This window comes from Anoplopoma fimbria, chromosome 14 (genome assembly GCF_027596085.1).
Source record: "Anoplopoma fimbria isolate UVic2021 breed Golden Eagle Sablefish chromosome 14, Afim_UVic_2022, whole genome shotgun sequence".
Lineage (NCBI taxonomy): Eukaryota > Metazoa > Chordata > Actinopteri > Perciformes > Anoplopomatidae > Anoplopoma > Anoplopoma fimbria.
The window spans coordinates 5,755,482-5,772,293 of NC_072462.1; the positions used below are offsets into that span (position 1 = coordinate 5,755,482).

At 40.9% G+C, this 16,812-nt stretch overlaps 1 protein-coding gene across 1 annotated transcript in view; it reads left to right on the forward strand.

Moving 5' to 3' along the window:
* lamc3 (laminin, gamma 3) overlaps window positions 1-16,812 on the forward strand; it is a 94,532-nt gene that overhangs the window by 42,990 nt on the left and 34,730 nt on the right. The window contains exons 7-10 of the mRNA XM_054612484.1: window positions 3,751-3,849; window positions 4,796-4,932; window positions 5,721-5,840; window positions 14,711-14,909. Of these exons, the coding sequence (XP_054468459.1) occupies window positions 3,751-3,849; window positions 4,796-4,932; window positions 5,721-5,840; window positions 14,711-14,909 (555 nt within the window). The remainder of the gene's footprint in view (window positions 1-3,750; window positions 3,850-4,795; window positions 4,933-5,720; window positions 5,841-14,710; window positions 14,910-16,812) is intronic.

The following is a 16,812-nucleotide window of genomic DNA, read 5'->3' on the forward strand; positions in this document are numbered from 1 at the left end:
GCTCTATTCCCGGGCTGGAGGGCCCTTCTTTGGGGAGTGACATGTTCTCCCTCTGTCAGCGTGGGTCTCAGGGTTCTCCGGCTTCCTCCCACACAGTCGAAAGACATGCAGCTTAGGGTCTGGTTAATATATTTCTCTAAATTGCCCATAGGTGTGAATGTGAGTGTGAATGTTTGCCGTTCTCTTTGTGTCAGGAGACCTCTCCGGGGTCTTTACCCTGCCTAATGTCAGCCCCCCCCCCGACTCTGACCAGGATAAGTGGTTAAAGATGTGCACTAGCGTTTGCAGCAAGTGTTGCTGCCCCCAAGTGCCCAAAACAGTCAACTATTGTAGGTTTAAGAAAAAAAAAATGTTCCCTTTCCAATCTAATGTTCAAAAAAAGCCAAATGGAAACACATTGCAAATATCCAGTGTCATTGTAACCCAAGCCTAGAAAATATAAAATAAAGTAAAAATTGTTCTACTCTATGTAGACTGGCCTGTTCAAGTAGGTTACAAGGTTACACGGTTTTGATTTGTCATCGGAAAGAACACAAAAACAGAACCAAAAATATATACATATATATATATATATATATTATATTTGGAGGATGGAGGATGGATTAAGGAGTATCACAGCCAGAGGAGAGAAGCCGTTTTGAAGTCTGGTGGTTTAGCAGCTGATACTTGTGTATCTCTTTCCAGAGGGCAGCAGGGTGAACTCAACTTGTGGGTTGAACTCAACTAACCACAGCTCCTGCAATCTATTGAAATGAATTCCCTACTCCTGCAAATGGGAAGTGATTTGGTCAGTCAGCCAGCCGTCCTGACAAGGAGAAAAAGAACCTGGTGTTTGAAGATCCCCTCAGAACCAAGCCAGAGCCCATGCGGTCTCCTCCACCTGTTACCATGGTGACCGGATCGAGCTTTACTGCCTTCAGAAACTTCAGAGAACCGTTTTAGCCGCAGCCAACCCCAAGGACAAACTTAGCCTTAAAAAACTGCTTTTCTGCAAAAGACAGTGTGATGCATGATGCTTTAGTGAGGAGAGGTTAGAGTAGTATAGTGGTGCATATAACATTACCCCATGTTAATCTGCTTTCAATGACCAGAACATCCATAACCTCTTCCTACTGTAACCAACTATTATCAGCAAGCTTTTTATAGATCATAAATAATTCAATTTAATAATCCTGACTTATCTTTTGTTTTGCCTCATTTATTCAATTATTTAGTGTGTAATCAATAAATGATTGTATCTGTTTAAAGAAAAACAGTTTTGTGTTCCTTGCAGAGACAAACTAATCCCTGAATGGATAAATATCACAAAATTGTCGGATTGATGGCTGATTACAATCAGTCTCTATTAATTGAGGAGCACCCTGAGTTAAAAAAAAAAAAAAAAAAAGCACACGTACATGGAAGTATTGCTTTTCTTTATTTGTACTTGGCTCTGATTTAGATTTTTTCAGTATGCTACAGGAATGAACTCAGTGGGTTTATCAATTTTAAGATAGGCAGAGATGCTTTCATTCCTAAGATATGAGACTGATTTACCCCTGAGGGTTTGCACACACACACACACACACACACACACACACACACACACACACACACACACACACACACACACACACACACACACACACACACACACACACAGTCTGGGTGCTTTTTTTTTTTTTTTTTTGCTTCCTTTGTTGCAGCTTGAAGATGCACTGACCTGCTGCATACATTGTGATGATGAAAAGCACACTCTAACTTTCTCTGACCTGAGAGTTCTCCTACTAAGTATGCATGCATATGAGCCTGCATGTAAATGTATAGGATGATGAATATGTGTGTGTGTGTGTGTGTGTGTGTGTGTGTGTGTGCGCGTATGAGAAGTATGTTGCAGTATTTATATTCATAAGAACTCTATCCTAGCTTTCCCTGACCTCCTCTCTCTGCAGAGGGAATGCTAAGTTGTGATGGTGTTGAATCGCATATCAATGGCTGTTTGGTGTTTACATTAGTTCTCAACACCTAACCGTGGATACTGTGGCAACAAATATGATTAACAGAAAAGTACAACTTCATTTTAAACTTGCGAAAAACAATCTTAAATATTTATTCTTGTGACTAACAATCAGTCTTTCGGGATAAACAAAGGATGAGTAAATGAAAGGGGGGACTAATAGCGGGGCTCGAAAGTAAGGGTTGCCAGGTTACCATTGGCAACAACTTTTTAGCGTTTGAATAGTTAGGGACAGCAAACGACAAAACATCCATCCCAAAATTAATATATTTTTTTATACTTGTTGCATTAGTGACTTAAATATTGCTGTCACACTGCACATACCTTGATGCATTTACACGGGTGTGCAAAGGCCTTCGTTTTTAAAACAGCAGCGAAGCAAATGAAGCTGTTTGACCATAAAATATATACTGTATAGTAGTACCAGCCAATCACAACACATTAGGGCGGGACACAGAACAGCAAAAAACACATCTGTCTCCTCAAGAAAAGTGCAGTTGATTGCTCTTCTTCTGGTGAAAATATATGCGGTCCAGTTTGTTCAAAACTGGGGCGATAATGGCTTCAATCAAAAGCTGCAGTCATCGTGGTTGTTTGAAAAAATGCCTCAAGAGTGCTCCTCTGTATAGTCATCGCTTGCCCAGAGAAAATACAGCATGAGTTTGCAGATTTGTCTGGTTTCAAGACAAGGTGGAGACCAACCTTCAAATGAAATGAGAGTAAATATTGGATTTATATTAGCGCAGGTGGGTAAAAAAACACAACTCCAAATGAATGCTAATGTTGCTTCATATCTGGATGCGTAGGAAACTGTAGCTGACATGTTCAGCCTATCAACTTAAGTGGTTATAATATTCCAGTGCTGTTTTTTTACAGCTTGTTCTTGCCGCCCACAGAGGGCCTAAAAAACATCAGTTAATGAAGGTTTAGAGTGAGGCTCGAGATATAGGAGGCTGTTCTGCAAAACAGGACTGATTAGGAACCCTCCAAAAAAAGATTTAACCTTAACAAATAAATAAATTAGAAGTGTAAAATACATTTAGAACTGACTCTTAGTGTGGATTATTGTCATAGATGCAATTCTAGTAATACACACATATGCATGCACACATGCCAATATGCATGAACACCCCCCCACACACACACAAAAACACTCACACACACTGTTTTCTCTCATTCATGCGGCAAAATCAGGCTGTCGAGTTTAGGTGTGAATTATTCAGACCACTGGAGCTGAAACGAGATGGAGACGGCTTGCCTTGGGATAATTGAATTATTTGTAATAGCGCCTCATTAAAAAAATAGATACTGTGTTACAGTTTCAAACAAAAGTAATCAATCAGTAAAGGTGATCAAACGCATTTTGACGTTGTCCAAGTCACCGCCCACCCATACTGTACGCATCGCTTGCTTTTTTCAAGGTTGTTTCATTTTTCTGTGTACTAAATCACATATCTAAGTGTCTATGATTTGAATTTGAGTAGTGCTGACAAAAAAAAAAAACAATTCACAAAGGGGGGACAAGTTATTATGGAGACCCAGGTTCAAGGCCCAAGACAAGTATCCGTGTTGTTGAGGCGTCCTTGAGCAAGACATCCCACTGTTTCCTGGGTAGCTGTCCTGTAGCTGACCATCTGTGATGTGGAAGGGGGCAAGCCAATAAAGTGAATATCCTTATGGAGTACAAATTAAATTACCCTCCATTTTTGAAGTATATTTAAATCTTTCATCTTCACGTCACTTGTCGTCTGTAGGCCGTGCGAGTGTGACCCCAGCGGCAGCGTGGACGTCTGCTCTCCTCTGGATGGACGTTGCTACTGTAAGGCCAACGTGGAGGGGCACAGCTGTGACAGGTGTGTTATAAGCTTGTTGCTTAGGTCACGTATGTGCACACACATGACAAGTGGTTACCGAGGAAACCGTTAAAGTCCTCCACAATAGAACAACTGAAACGCTAACTGACCATTCATCTGTTTATGTGCAGAATATAATGTTTTTAATAATGACTGATCTTTAAATTCCTAATTTTTGAGGATAAAACATTTACATTATTACTCCTATATTTGATACAAATGAAAAAAAAATATATATTTATAGATTTCCTTTCCTGCAGGTTCAGGAAGAGAATACTTTGTCTAGAAATTGCTCTGTGTTTTGGGGCTGTCTGTCACTGTGACTGCTCTGACAGTGAACATGACTGTCCCAACATGTCAATAACCCCACCGCTGCTTTCCCCTTCTGTCTGATTCCATCTTGCTCCTCAGGGATACAGGATCAAACAGATAAACCCACTGTGACATTAGCAATACACACAGCCCCAGGTCTCAAACTATTGAATAATTCTGTGCTCCCTGTTTGTTGACTTTTTTTTTGTTGCTGATTTCACGGCTCGTTGAGCAGGCCCCTCTCCTGTGTAATGCGACCGGTGTAGTGGCAGATTTTTTTTAGCCGTGTTCCTCTACCGCCCATATGCCAGCTAGTGTCTGTAGGTCAGAGCTCAGGGTCCTCGCAGGCTGAGCTCCATTTGGTGCTTTCTTCCATAACACTGCAGTCTGCAGCGACCAGCACACCCTGACTGCTGCACTGAAAACAAATTATAGAGATTAGTACGAATAACACTACAGCGAGGATGAGGTAAATAGCTGCAATGAGGCGTGTGTGCAGCATGTGGATGTTAATTACTTAGTATGCATAACGGTATGTGTGTATGCATAACTTAGTATGCATGTGTGTGTGTGTGTGTGTGTGTGTGTGTGTGTGTGTGTGTGTGTGTGTGTGTGTGTGTGTGTGTACCTACAGATGCAAACCAGGCTCTTTCAACCTACAACAAGACAACCTAGCAGGATGCCAGGCGTGTTTCTGCTTCGGACACTCTCTGGCCTGCTCCTCGTCCGATCACCACGCCGCTGTCAGCATCACTTCTGACTTCATTGAAGGTATTGTCTTTGACTCACCAGCCGGTAATGAGGTTGCCTTGTTCCTGTGGGATCGTAATTACCCAGCTAAAATGAACAAGACCAACGATGTTTACTTTGTTCTGACTGAATTTGCGCCTTCTTAATTCTCCCTGAACTACCATGTGTTTTAATGTGTGTTTTATTCATCAGTGTATTTCATTTTTAGAGAACCATGGTAACATGTGGCAAAGAACAGATGAAAACTCAAGATCTCAACGCACTGCAACTTAAGAAAAGGCATTCAAAGAGGCAAAAGACTTTACTAATTAGAAAAATCTATTTGGCAACACATATGCAGCAAAACGAAACAAGCTGCAGACGCAGAAGAAAGCAACCAATTTCAGAAAACAGAAACAGAAATGCACTGAAGTTGACTACCTGCCAATGGTGTTAGAAAATGTGCGATTGAGTTTTATCTCAGTTTTAACATTTAGTGTGCATAATTAATATATAAATGCACATAATCTGCTGTGAGTTATGTGTGTTTTCTATATTTGGTTAAGTTGTTGTATATTCAGCATGTTTCTGTATTTGCATGTGTTTTCTTTAGTTACAGTGTGTTGAGTCCTCAGGGGCCACTGTGTACAGTTGTTTTTTTTCTCTGTTGATCACAGATAGAATAAAACTAATAGAAAAATAATCCGAACACATCTCCGATAAGTTCAAACTCTTTGCGAACACCAGTATGTACCATATTTATGGAGGCTGTCTGGGATTCAGAGGACAAGCTATGATTCATGTTTTTAAATGTTTTCTTTTGTCTCCAGATCAGGACGGCTGGTTGGGAGAGTTCTCCGGAGGGCAGTTGTACCCCCTGCTGTGGAAGGAAGGTGAAGTCTACCTGCTTCCTCTTACCGAGGAAGACATCGGCTTCTACAAAGCCCCCGGTGAGTCAGAATGGAAAATAATAGAGATTTGAGTTCATCCTTGAAGACAGATCGTTTCCTCAGGTTGGGTAAAATAGGTGGGATACTCTCCCCAGGAAGCAGTTGTAGTATTGTTGACATTTATGTTATTAGGTAATAAATACTCCAGTTGTCGCTCATCCATCCAATATGTAAATGATATTAGTGTTAGTAGAGCATCTTTAATACCCATAGCTTGTTCCTGTTGTTCCTTAGTGAGATTAATCAGGTCCTTGGCAGCGGGTCATGCGGCAGTTATTCCGACACCATTTCCTCCAATCCGTTATCAGAGCCATTAGAAGATAAGGGAATAAGCTGGCCAGGCTACAGGACTTAGGGCCCATTTCTATCAGCCGCCCCAGCAGCAAAAGGCCTGATGGAATTGGAAGTCTTGGCCATGCTGGAGAAGCAACAAAGTGAAAATTGGCTTGGTTTTCTTCTTGTCTCCGCTAAGTCGATTCTAGGCATCAATTCACAGCCCCTCCAGCCACCATGCAGTCCACAGCCAGAAGCAAAATAGGAGCAATCCCATTAACTCCGCATCCTGGAGGTTTAATGCCCCAAAACCGGGCGAATCACAGAGAACGACTCCATTTGGAGGCATCTTTTTTTAGAAAAGATGAAACGCTTACAGCAGGATGTGACAAAGCCTGGCGGTCAGGCATAATTTGTAAGATGTCGTTATGAATGCGCTCATAAGTCATGGATGTGCAAGTTTGACTGCTGTGAGTGAGTGTGTGTGAGTGTGAATGTGTGTTTACATGTGCAAGTCCATAATGAATGCCTGCATTCTTTGCCATATATATGTGTAATTATAAATGTACATAGTTAATAGCGTCTTTTTAAGTTGCTTTCTTCTTCACACGGCCTATAGTGACGTCTCTGTGGGCCACAACACACAGATTAGTGGCCCAACTGGCCGAGAGCAGCTTTGTGGCAGCCTGCTTATCTACTCCTCGCAGTGCTTGTTTATGTTGTTTCTCCACATAATAAATGCACAAATCTATTGCCTTGCCATCCCTATTAATGATCTCATTTTCCCTCCTTTCTTTTTTTTTTTCATAGTGGTGCATGTGTACAGTTACTTTAAAGATTAGACTAGAGTAGCTGTGGCTTTGAAAGCAGCTCTCAAATTCTCTCTCTTTGCCACTGTCTCTGCTCTTTTAACTTTTAATTTGTATTTGTGCTGAAATCCCCTCCAATGTGTTCTTCACCAAAGTACGAGATAATTCTGAGTGACAACTCTGCGTCCAACATGATGCGAAATGCAATTTCTGTGTTTTTTCGCCCCATGAATGTATTTGTCACCGTAGTTTGTCTTGGGCTTCTGCTGTCACACAAGGGACAGGATTCAATCATTGGCTTTTTTTATTGAATTCTTAGAGAGAACGGGTGTTTGGCATCTGCGTAGCTCAGCCGACAATGCAGAGGACAAGAGGTCATATATATTCACCCAATAGAGCCTGACAAGGAGTTGTTGAACCAGACAGGGAGAGTTTGAGACAGTATGAAAGAAAAAAAGAGAGAGAAATAATTTCCATTGAGTCTGCTGAACTCCCAGTGACAACGAGGCCAACAACACACTCATGCCTTCTTTCTTTTCACCTCTACTTTTCTTCACCCCAATTTTCAAATGACCAACTCAAGTCAGGACATCACTATTTCTTCTTTTTCCACCGCATGAAAACATCATCTTTCTGTAAACATCTTAAATTGCCCCTTTCTTCCTTTCAATTCTAGTACGCCAAGTTCCGAAGTCATAAATGTATGTACTATGTAGACGTGTGACTGCGTATGCATGTGGACACTTGGGGACACTTGGGGACACAGCCTTCCATGTGCAACGCCACTTGTCCTCGTCCTGATCCTGGACATCTGCTTGACAGTTGACACAGGCGGAGCTCAAGGCCCCCCCGGTGACTCAACAGACTGAACACTTGAGCGCAGCTGCCAGGACCGATCATAAACAAACGCGAAGTACCTCCCTAAACAGTCGCTTTGACCCACCTCCAACAACTGTGGTCGCCACTTGAATTCGGCTGGACAGTGACTGTGGCTCTCTTGGCTGAGCAGCGTTTCATGCTGAAGGGGAGATCATCTAACATAAGTCCTTACAGCCATCTGTTGAGGAGCTTGCAATGTTGATCCCTTTTTCATATCTGCAGCGCGGGCCAACCTGCTAAGCCCGAAGCAGCAGGGAGTCGACAGAAAGGAAAACAAAGACGGATGGAAAAAAAAAAATTCGGAATTTAAATGAAACAACCCTCTCGTAGAAGGCAAGAGAGCAGCATATGGCTGCTCTTGTGTTCAGTTGAGGAGTGGAAGAGAGAAAGGATCCTTGAGAGCATTGCTCCAGGCTACCTGTCACTGTGATTCAAGCAGCAATTGCAGCTAAGGGCCTCACACAACCTGAGCAAAAGCTGCACCCAGGTCTGCATACAAACCAGTCTGGTGGCCTTGTCGTCGGGGAACAAAACAGAAAGAAGATGTAGCAAAAAGGGGGATGACAAAAATTGAGTGGAGCGAGAGAAAGAGGAAGTAGAGAGAACAAAAAACGGGGAAATAAAAGAGTACTAACTTTGAAGGTGAAGGAGTTCTTGAGTGTGTCTTGAGTGGGATAGTAAAGTGTGCTTGAAACAAACTCAGTTGTGCAAATTGATGTCAGACCACATTTCACTGGAAAAGTGTCGCCAGTCCAGATGACCTCTCTCAAGGGCCCGGTGTAAAGCCTGCCATCATAGCCTCCTCCTGGCCGCACCCCCATTACTCCCCAATGTCTCTCCAAGAACTCTGTGTCTCTTGCGTATTCTGTTGTCTTGCCACAGATAATCTCTCGGGGCAGTGTCTTTACGATGTTGCCCTCTGTTCGCACATACAAAAAGTAATGGGAGTAGAAGAAAAGAGAGCTTTGGAGAGAGATTCAAACCCTGCCTCCTTTCTCCCCCTCCAAACACTTGACCAATCGCTGCGTGGTCCAGCCGGTTCCAAGGTTGGAGAGATGTGGGGCCGAGAGTACTTCACACGCTTTTCAGACAATCTGTCGAGCAGTTTGTTTGAGCGTTCTGAGGCCTTAAGGCTGTTCACACTGACAACAGCGCTCTGTCAAAAACATCCAGAATTCTCATTCATCTCAGACCACAGATTTGGCACAATGACGCAGACGCCGTTGGCTGAGGAAAAAATTGTATGAACGTGTTGATTTGTTTATATGATCCCACATTTTATTTATATTACATTAGGTTTGTATCTGAGATAAATCATCACAAACGGTTTAAGGTTTATTCAATGTGTATGTGTACAAGGCTCCATGGCTAGGGATGCCAAGAGAATAGATGCTTCCGTACCATGCCAAGATTCTTAAAATATAACTACCGAGATCAATAGCTCCCATTGTTTTGGGGACAATAGAAAAGTTTCCTGATAGTACCACATTGTGAATGACAAATACGCAGAAGAAGAGCTATTAACTTTAGCGTTTAGCAGCCAAATGGCAGCACAGTGCTCCTTGACAAAATAACGGAGCTAACTGCTAACGTACGGAGGTTGCATTGAGCTACATTATGATGCGTTCAAGCTATATTCAGCAAAAAAATATTATTAATTAACCTTATTATGATGCATTCAAATGTAATCTTGTAACATTTTGCTTTTGCCAAGAAACTTCATGGATTAATAAACATTTTAACAATTATGAATTTGCAAAAGCAGTATGCAAATGGAAATAAAGGAGTGTATGGTGAAGTACATGGCATTCATTGTTTTGTTTTTGTTTTTTAACATGGTATAGAGAAATGTGGAATATCACTAGTATCGCTACAGACACTAGAGATCTAGTATTGTGACATCCTTAGTTGAACCTGTTTTAAAGTTTAAAGTTTGTCCAGCCAACCTTTGCCCTCAGACTGTCCGCATCGTTGGTCGATCTCAGAGCCTCAGTTGTGCTTGTGTTTGTGTAAGGCTGCTGTGATTTAATTGAAATTGAGTTGATTTAATTTGGTTGGAGCGAAGTCTAAACCCCCTGATTGATCATGGGCTCCTCTGCCATTCCCCAAAAGTTATAGGGGAATCTATCACTTGTTGTTGTAGAGACTTTATGTGTTCCTGGCAGAGTGTCAACAGCAGCACAGCAAGACTCAGAGAAACAAAATGGAAGGAATGGCACAAGTTAAAGCTTTGGTTCTCTTCATTCTGTCCTGTTTCATAGTTTATTGAAATATCATCATTTATTTGGACTGTCCCAGGCTACAACAATTACTTTGATTATTATATAAAGGACATAATAACATTTTAATATGTTGGGATTTTTTGCTTTAAAGACTACTTTGACATTTTGAGAAACACTCAAATTTGTCTTTGTTGTCAAAAATAAGATGCGAAGATTGAAACCACTCAAATGAGAGTTGGATCAATCTTCTCATTACACTCTCAACAAGAGGCAAAATAAAGCGTATTTCTGGAACAATGGCACTGTTAGCCATTTACCCCCTCAGGTAAACAATGTTGGCTCTGTCAGCGTATTTACAGTAGTTTCCACTGTAAGCACTGTTTGCACCGTTAGCAAAGAAAAGGTATCTCAGTATACTGAGAAGGGGAACGTCCTCTCATACTGTATGTGCAGCCGGCACACTGTGGTATTTAGAGATTGCTAAACTTTATAATTCACTCCAATTTGTCATGTGAGATAAAATAATGAATATAAATCCATGGCGATACACAGACAGCAGATCACGCTTACACATGATTAATCCTTTCATTGTTTTTTTTTTATAGTGATTCATTACTTATGAAGAGGGGCCCACAAGTGGGGCCATTTCTGGATGGTCTATTAGGGTTATGAGCAATTATGCTGTGGTACCTCTGTCCTCACAGTCAAAGAAAGAACCACCAGGAACCACGCTGACGCAAATCAGAGCCCAGCAGAATAATGGCCAGCAAGCTGAAACAAAACCACTCACAACCATAAGGGAGCACTTTAGGAAAGAATATTAGCTTAGTCACACAACAGCATTACTGGGCTCATTACCCACTGTTATGCAAGGAATGTGCAGTATATATTTCCAATTAATCATTTCAAAAGTAATATATGTTGATTTTTATTTTCTGTGAACACAAGTTTCCCATATTACTCATAATTATAGTGCATCACTTCCCAAATATAGGTAATTGCCTCTTTTCTGTTCCCGCAAAATAGTGGCTCTGCTGAGACTGTTCTCACTTAACTTAATGCAACAATGATCGTCTGTTGGAGGATGTTATTCCGTTGAGTGCAGAAAGAGTTGTGTGTCTAAGTGACTTAGTAGAGAGAGCAAAGTTTATAAAATGTCAAATATACAGCGACTAATAGAGGAGAGTGTAGAGATTATGTCTAAATTTAATTTAAATGTCCATAGGTATATTGCACAAAGGTACTGTATGGAGCTTGGAAACTACAAAAGGCAAGTACTAAATGTTATGATAAAATTCATTATATTAATATGTATTATTATATATTATTAATAATATAATATCTAATTATTTGTATTATAAATAATAAAAGTAAAAAAAAAAAGGCTATTTTATGCTTTTTCTTTACTCTGCCTTTTAGTTTAGCTTTTTTTTTTTGCTCTTGGTGCACACTTAATCATATACTGATTCTTTCTTTTCAACCCCAAACATATACCATTGCCAGCCTTTTTGGCTAGCTAACTAGCTGCTACTAGCTTTCATTATAACACCATCCCAGCCAGTGGAGACAATGTATATCATCAAATTCCTAAATCACCCTTTGCTAAATGAGTAAATCTAAATTAAATTTTCGTCAGCTAAAGCATTTTAGGAGATAGTTTTAAATAGTGTCTAGGAAAACTGTAGACAGCATGTAACAGCAAGTAAGAAGTAAGAAAATAAAATTTGAGCAAAAAGTTGTAAGACTACAAGTAGTCCGTTTTGTGGTTGGGTCTAAATTTGCACTGGTTTGAGTGGTGGCTTGTCCGGAGTGATTATTGATCTATTGTTTTTTTTGGCCACTGAACCATATTAGTTTTTTTTCCATTTGGTAGCATGTTTAGATGTGAGAGGGCTCATTGAATGCATTCCTGTCTCATTTGTGATGGATTTAATCAACACTCTTTTCTTTTCTGGCTGATTCTTCTTATTCCTTGTCATCAATATGTATTGATTCTGAAACTACACCGAGATGTATGGAAGCTCATTTCACTTGAGAAAGCGTTTTGTCTTTACTAGCGATGATTGGTGGTTGTTGAGCCGCTCCCCCTGCTCCTGATTGGCTGTAATTATCTATTTTCTATTGATTCTGAAGTCACATTGACATGAACGATGCCTGACTCGACTCCGAACACAAAGTGCTATTGCTGGTCATGTAATTGAAGCCTTTCCCCTTCCATCACTGCCTGTTTTTCATTTCCAACAAATGCTGATCCCACGGTGTTGAATGGTAAATAAAGATAACACAGTGTGTTGTGCTTCATTCATGTACCCGCTCATTAAAATTGAATTGCTGAGATGGAAGGCAGCAGGCTATTTTCTTTCATGTAAACTGAAAAAAGGCTCAGCTCTTTAAGGTTGGTGTCCTGTTTGTGAAAGCTTGCAGCTTATTAAAGAGAACAGAGACACAGTAATGTGTCACTGGTGTCAGGAAGAGAGGAGCAGGTGGATTTAAAAGCAGGAGACTGCAGGCATCAGGAATAGAAAGAAAGAACTGTTTTATTTAAAGTCTGTGCAGGCAAGGCAGAACTGAACCTCACCGAGCAAATACCAAACACAGACTGAACTGAAAACTAGGACTCGAATATTACTAGGATTAGACTATACAAAACATGGACGTATAGTCACCGTGGTCTCACCCATTGGTCTGTGGAATACAGATTGACTTTTACATTTGCATATTGACTAGTTTTCTTAGTCGTCATCTGTTTTGTTGTTTCACCAGAAGTGATACGAGAGGTTGGAGCTGAGTAAGACTTAAGGGTGAATAAGACATTTTTTGGCGACCAAAATGTTCAAATTAACTTTCATGAACACTGAAAGGGTTAAAGGTCAAAGACGAAAACATGAGCACCACCCAGACTGGACAACGCTGTGGTAGCGACAAGTTCATTAACAAGCTACGCCCTAAAGCATACCCTGTTTTGTTGTCTATTTCACTCTAAATGGGACAATAATTTACTAAAAGAAATGCATGCAGTATTGAAGAGGTAGGGTCATTTTCTCATAGACTTCTATACAATCAGACTTCGTTTTGCAACCAGAGGATTTGCCCCCTGATGGCCAATTAAGAGAATGCAAGCTTAAGGCACTTCCACAATGGCTTCACCTTTCAGAACCAGAGGTTGCCGCCCGATCTAAATTCAAACCTATCTAACGAGGAGTGAAGTGCAGGTGTAGAGACGGGCAGAGACGCTCAGGTGAAGGGAATGTGTTAATTGGCAGGGAAACAGGAAAAGGACTAACGAGGCTGATTCAGAGCAGGTGTGTAGATGGGCAAACAGAAAACCCAAACCCCAAAAAAACAAAGTCTACAACTATGTCCAGTTTTCACAAGAAGTCTAAAGGGGTTCTGGATTCCAACACTTGAGAAAAATTGATATTTAAGTCTATAATATATCAGTAACATATATAAAAAATAAACCAAAAGAAGTGATTGGTAAAGCAAATAGCATTATTTATTGGAACAAACAAAATAAAACGATTTATACTAATTGAAATATAAGTTACATTGCTCTCTACTCAAGCTCTATGAATAATTACTTTAACACATCACTGAGTAGTACATTATCGACAGCATCCAAAAACCTAATTTTGGAGTATCAAAACATGTGGCCTTACAGAAGTGTTGCAGGTCAGATGGAAACACTGACTAATCTGCCCGTCAGTATCGCAGTGAGAGTGAGAGTGGGGCTGTAGATGTGCAGACGGGGCCCGGGAGAGACGATAAAAGGGGGCTGTTGGTGGAGCAGATATTAGACGATCAGACAGTCGAATTGCTCCGTATGGCGCCAGAGGCACCTCGCAAGCAAAATCACCCACTCAAGTCCTTAGCCCTTCCAACCCCCGGAGGAGCTCAGGATGTACTTCACACACGATTACACTCAAAAACAGGGTGGCAACCAAGCGTGCAACCTGTCAGTTTTGCCCACTCGCTCACCCAGAGCAGGTAGAGAATGGCAGAACAGTTGTTTTTCTCCAAAGATTGCTATGATTTTTTCATTTTTAGGGCATAACTGGTGCAAGATGTTCTACAATTGCATGTGAGGTGTTGTCTACATTTTTCTTTTGTTTTTTTTGTTTCATATTGCGGGACGGCAAGACTTCTGTTTATTTTAATATATCAAAAGTACCCCTTGTGAGTGTTTTTTTTTTTTTCCTTCAGCCACTTTTGGGATGTTGGTAGTAGGGTGGGGGTGGAGGGTGTGTGTGTGGGGGGGGGGGGGTTCTAGTGGTGGCTAAGATCTTTGAAGTCCTGTAAATGTGCTGTAATGAGCCAGAGATGAGAGAGTGGGTAATTACACATAGACTCCAGCAGTGCTCCATGTGTGCTCAAAAAGCTTGTACCCCTCTGCCCTGATACACACACACACACACACACACACACACACACACACACACACACACACACACACACACACACACACACACACACACACACACGGACTGAAAGAGATAGGAATAGGCAGAATATTTGTGAATATGCAAAATAAATAAAGACTAATTCAGCTTCAACAACAACACACTTGCACAAACAGAAATCTGTCTCAGTGTTTGTTTCATTAATGGCAGAGAGTTGGCTGAGACTTCAATAATAAGTGCTGACTCCACTCACCTCTCTAACATCCAACCTCTGACCGCCCCACTAGAGAAATTCCTGGGTCATCAAGTCCTCAGCTACGGCCAGCTCCTCTCCATCACCTTCACCTCCGAGACCGCCGAGCTGCTCCCCTACCACGTCACCTTGCTCCTCCAAGGCTCTGGAGTCACCCTATCTGCCGACCTTTCACCCCAGCCGGTGCTTGACCATGACCCCGGCCTCACATCGCGGCGCTCCTTCGTTGTCAGGTACTAGGATGCAGGCATGGGGCTGTCAGTTTGTAAGTCTGTGCACATGCTTTTCTTTTTCTTTTCTTTTTTTTTTACTGTTGAACTTGTGACTCTCTGGAGAATACCAAAGCGTTTGCCTGAATGTGTGCATAAGAATGGATGTCAGGGTGTTTGTTTTTCTCTACATCCATGCAATTCCCTGTTTCCTGACTTGTTCCTTGTTACAGTATATATATAGAGAGAGAGAGAGAGTGAGAGAGAGAGAGAGAGACTATCCAGGACACCCATGCACTGACTGCAGCACAACTACGCTGACTGTGCTGTCAGGGTCCCAGCAGAATGTCAGGATATGAATGTAGTGATGAGCCAGCTCCCGCATGCGCTAGCTGTCATGTAGATCTGCAGGTACAGAGCAGCAGCAGCAGCAGCACTACATTTCCATTTTTAACATTTTATACATTCAGCAGATGGTCTCACCCAGAGCGATGTAAAATGTGTACAGAAGTGGAATGACACAGAACTCACCAAGAGTGCAAAATAAGTGATACTAAGGGAGCGCAGGAGTCAAACTTAAACCTAACTGACAAATTATTGTGACCCTAAAATGAACATGGAATAGAGATGACAAGAAAATGACAATAATCTAAAGTGTACACTGGAATAGTGGTGGTGTGTGCTAAATGCAAAAGGCAGCACGCTAACATGCTCACAATGACAATGCTAACATGCTGATGTTAAGCAGGTATAATGTCTTCACCACCTTCACGATCCTAGATTAGCATGTTGGCATTCTAGCTTTTCCTAAGTAGCACTTAACACAAAGTACAGCTGAAGCTAATGGTAATGACTAATTTGCATATATTTGGTCATGAACACAAGTATTGGGCAATTTATTTCTTTTTTACCTGATGGTGCTGGAGAAGAAATTAAGGGATTACCATGTTTATTGCAACTCATCCTTAAGTGGATTTGAATGAGTGTACAAAATCTAATTTTACTCAAAACCAAAAATTTCATCCTTCTTGAGACGTCATGGGAACCATAAATGTCTGCACAATATTTTTGCATCAATCCATCAAAACAACTTTGACCTGCTGTTGGCGTTAGTTTCTAGCATGACAAAAAAACAGGTTAGTTTAAGAAAGATTGGATCCTTTTTTTCAAAGCTCACATCAGACCACAAATATATAAATGTAGGAGTCTGATGTTTTGACCGGACCGGCAAGGTCACTCTACTAGAATGCTCCAGGAGGCAGGGAAAGGAGAGCTAAGTGGATTATAGGGACAACATGCAGAGTACTAGATTGAGTCTAAGGTGGGTCCATGGCCTAGAAGATCAGGTATGTGGGCAGTGGTCCCTCTGCAGCCTGATATGACATCCCCAGGGCTTCAAATTGGAAATAAGCAGTCACGGACAACCAGCAGATAAAATCTGATATTATTGATTTTGATGAAGAAAAATAGCCCAATGAAGGAATAAAGAAAAGGTAGACTGTAGATAGTATTATGTAGAAAAGGTGATCATGTCAACATTTGGGATGTAAACAAAACTGACAATGTTGATTTAGTTTTTTGAGTTTATTTTTGTTTCAAATGCACTTCATGTTTTATTAATTGATTAATTAAGTTCATGATTAAAATATCTACTTAGAATAGATGATCTGTATGGACAAAAATGTATTATTATATTTCATTTTTACTTTTTCTTTTAAATATTAGATACTATCTAGGTATGTGCTGGGTATGTACACAGGATATATATATATAAATACAAGGGTGCAGTTAAGAGCTGTGCACCTTCTCCAATCTAACAGAATAGGCAGGTTTGAATGTGCAAATGCAGGTTCATAAAGTCAATTTCATCCTTAGGAACTGTAGAGGTTTGTTTGTAGAATATATTCATAAAGGGAATTATAGTGTA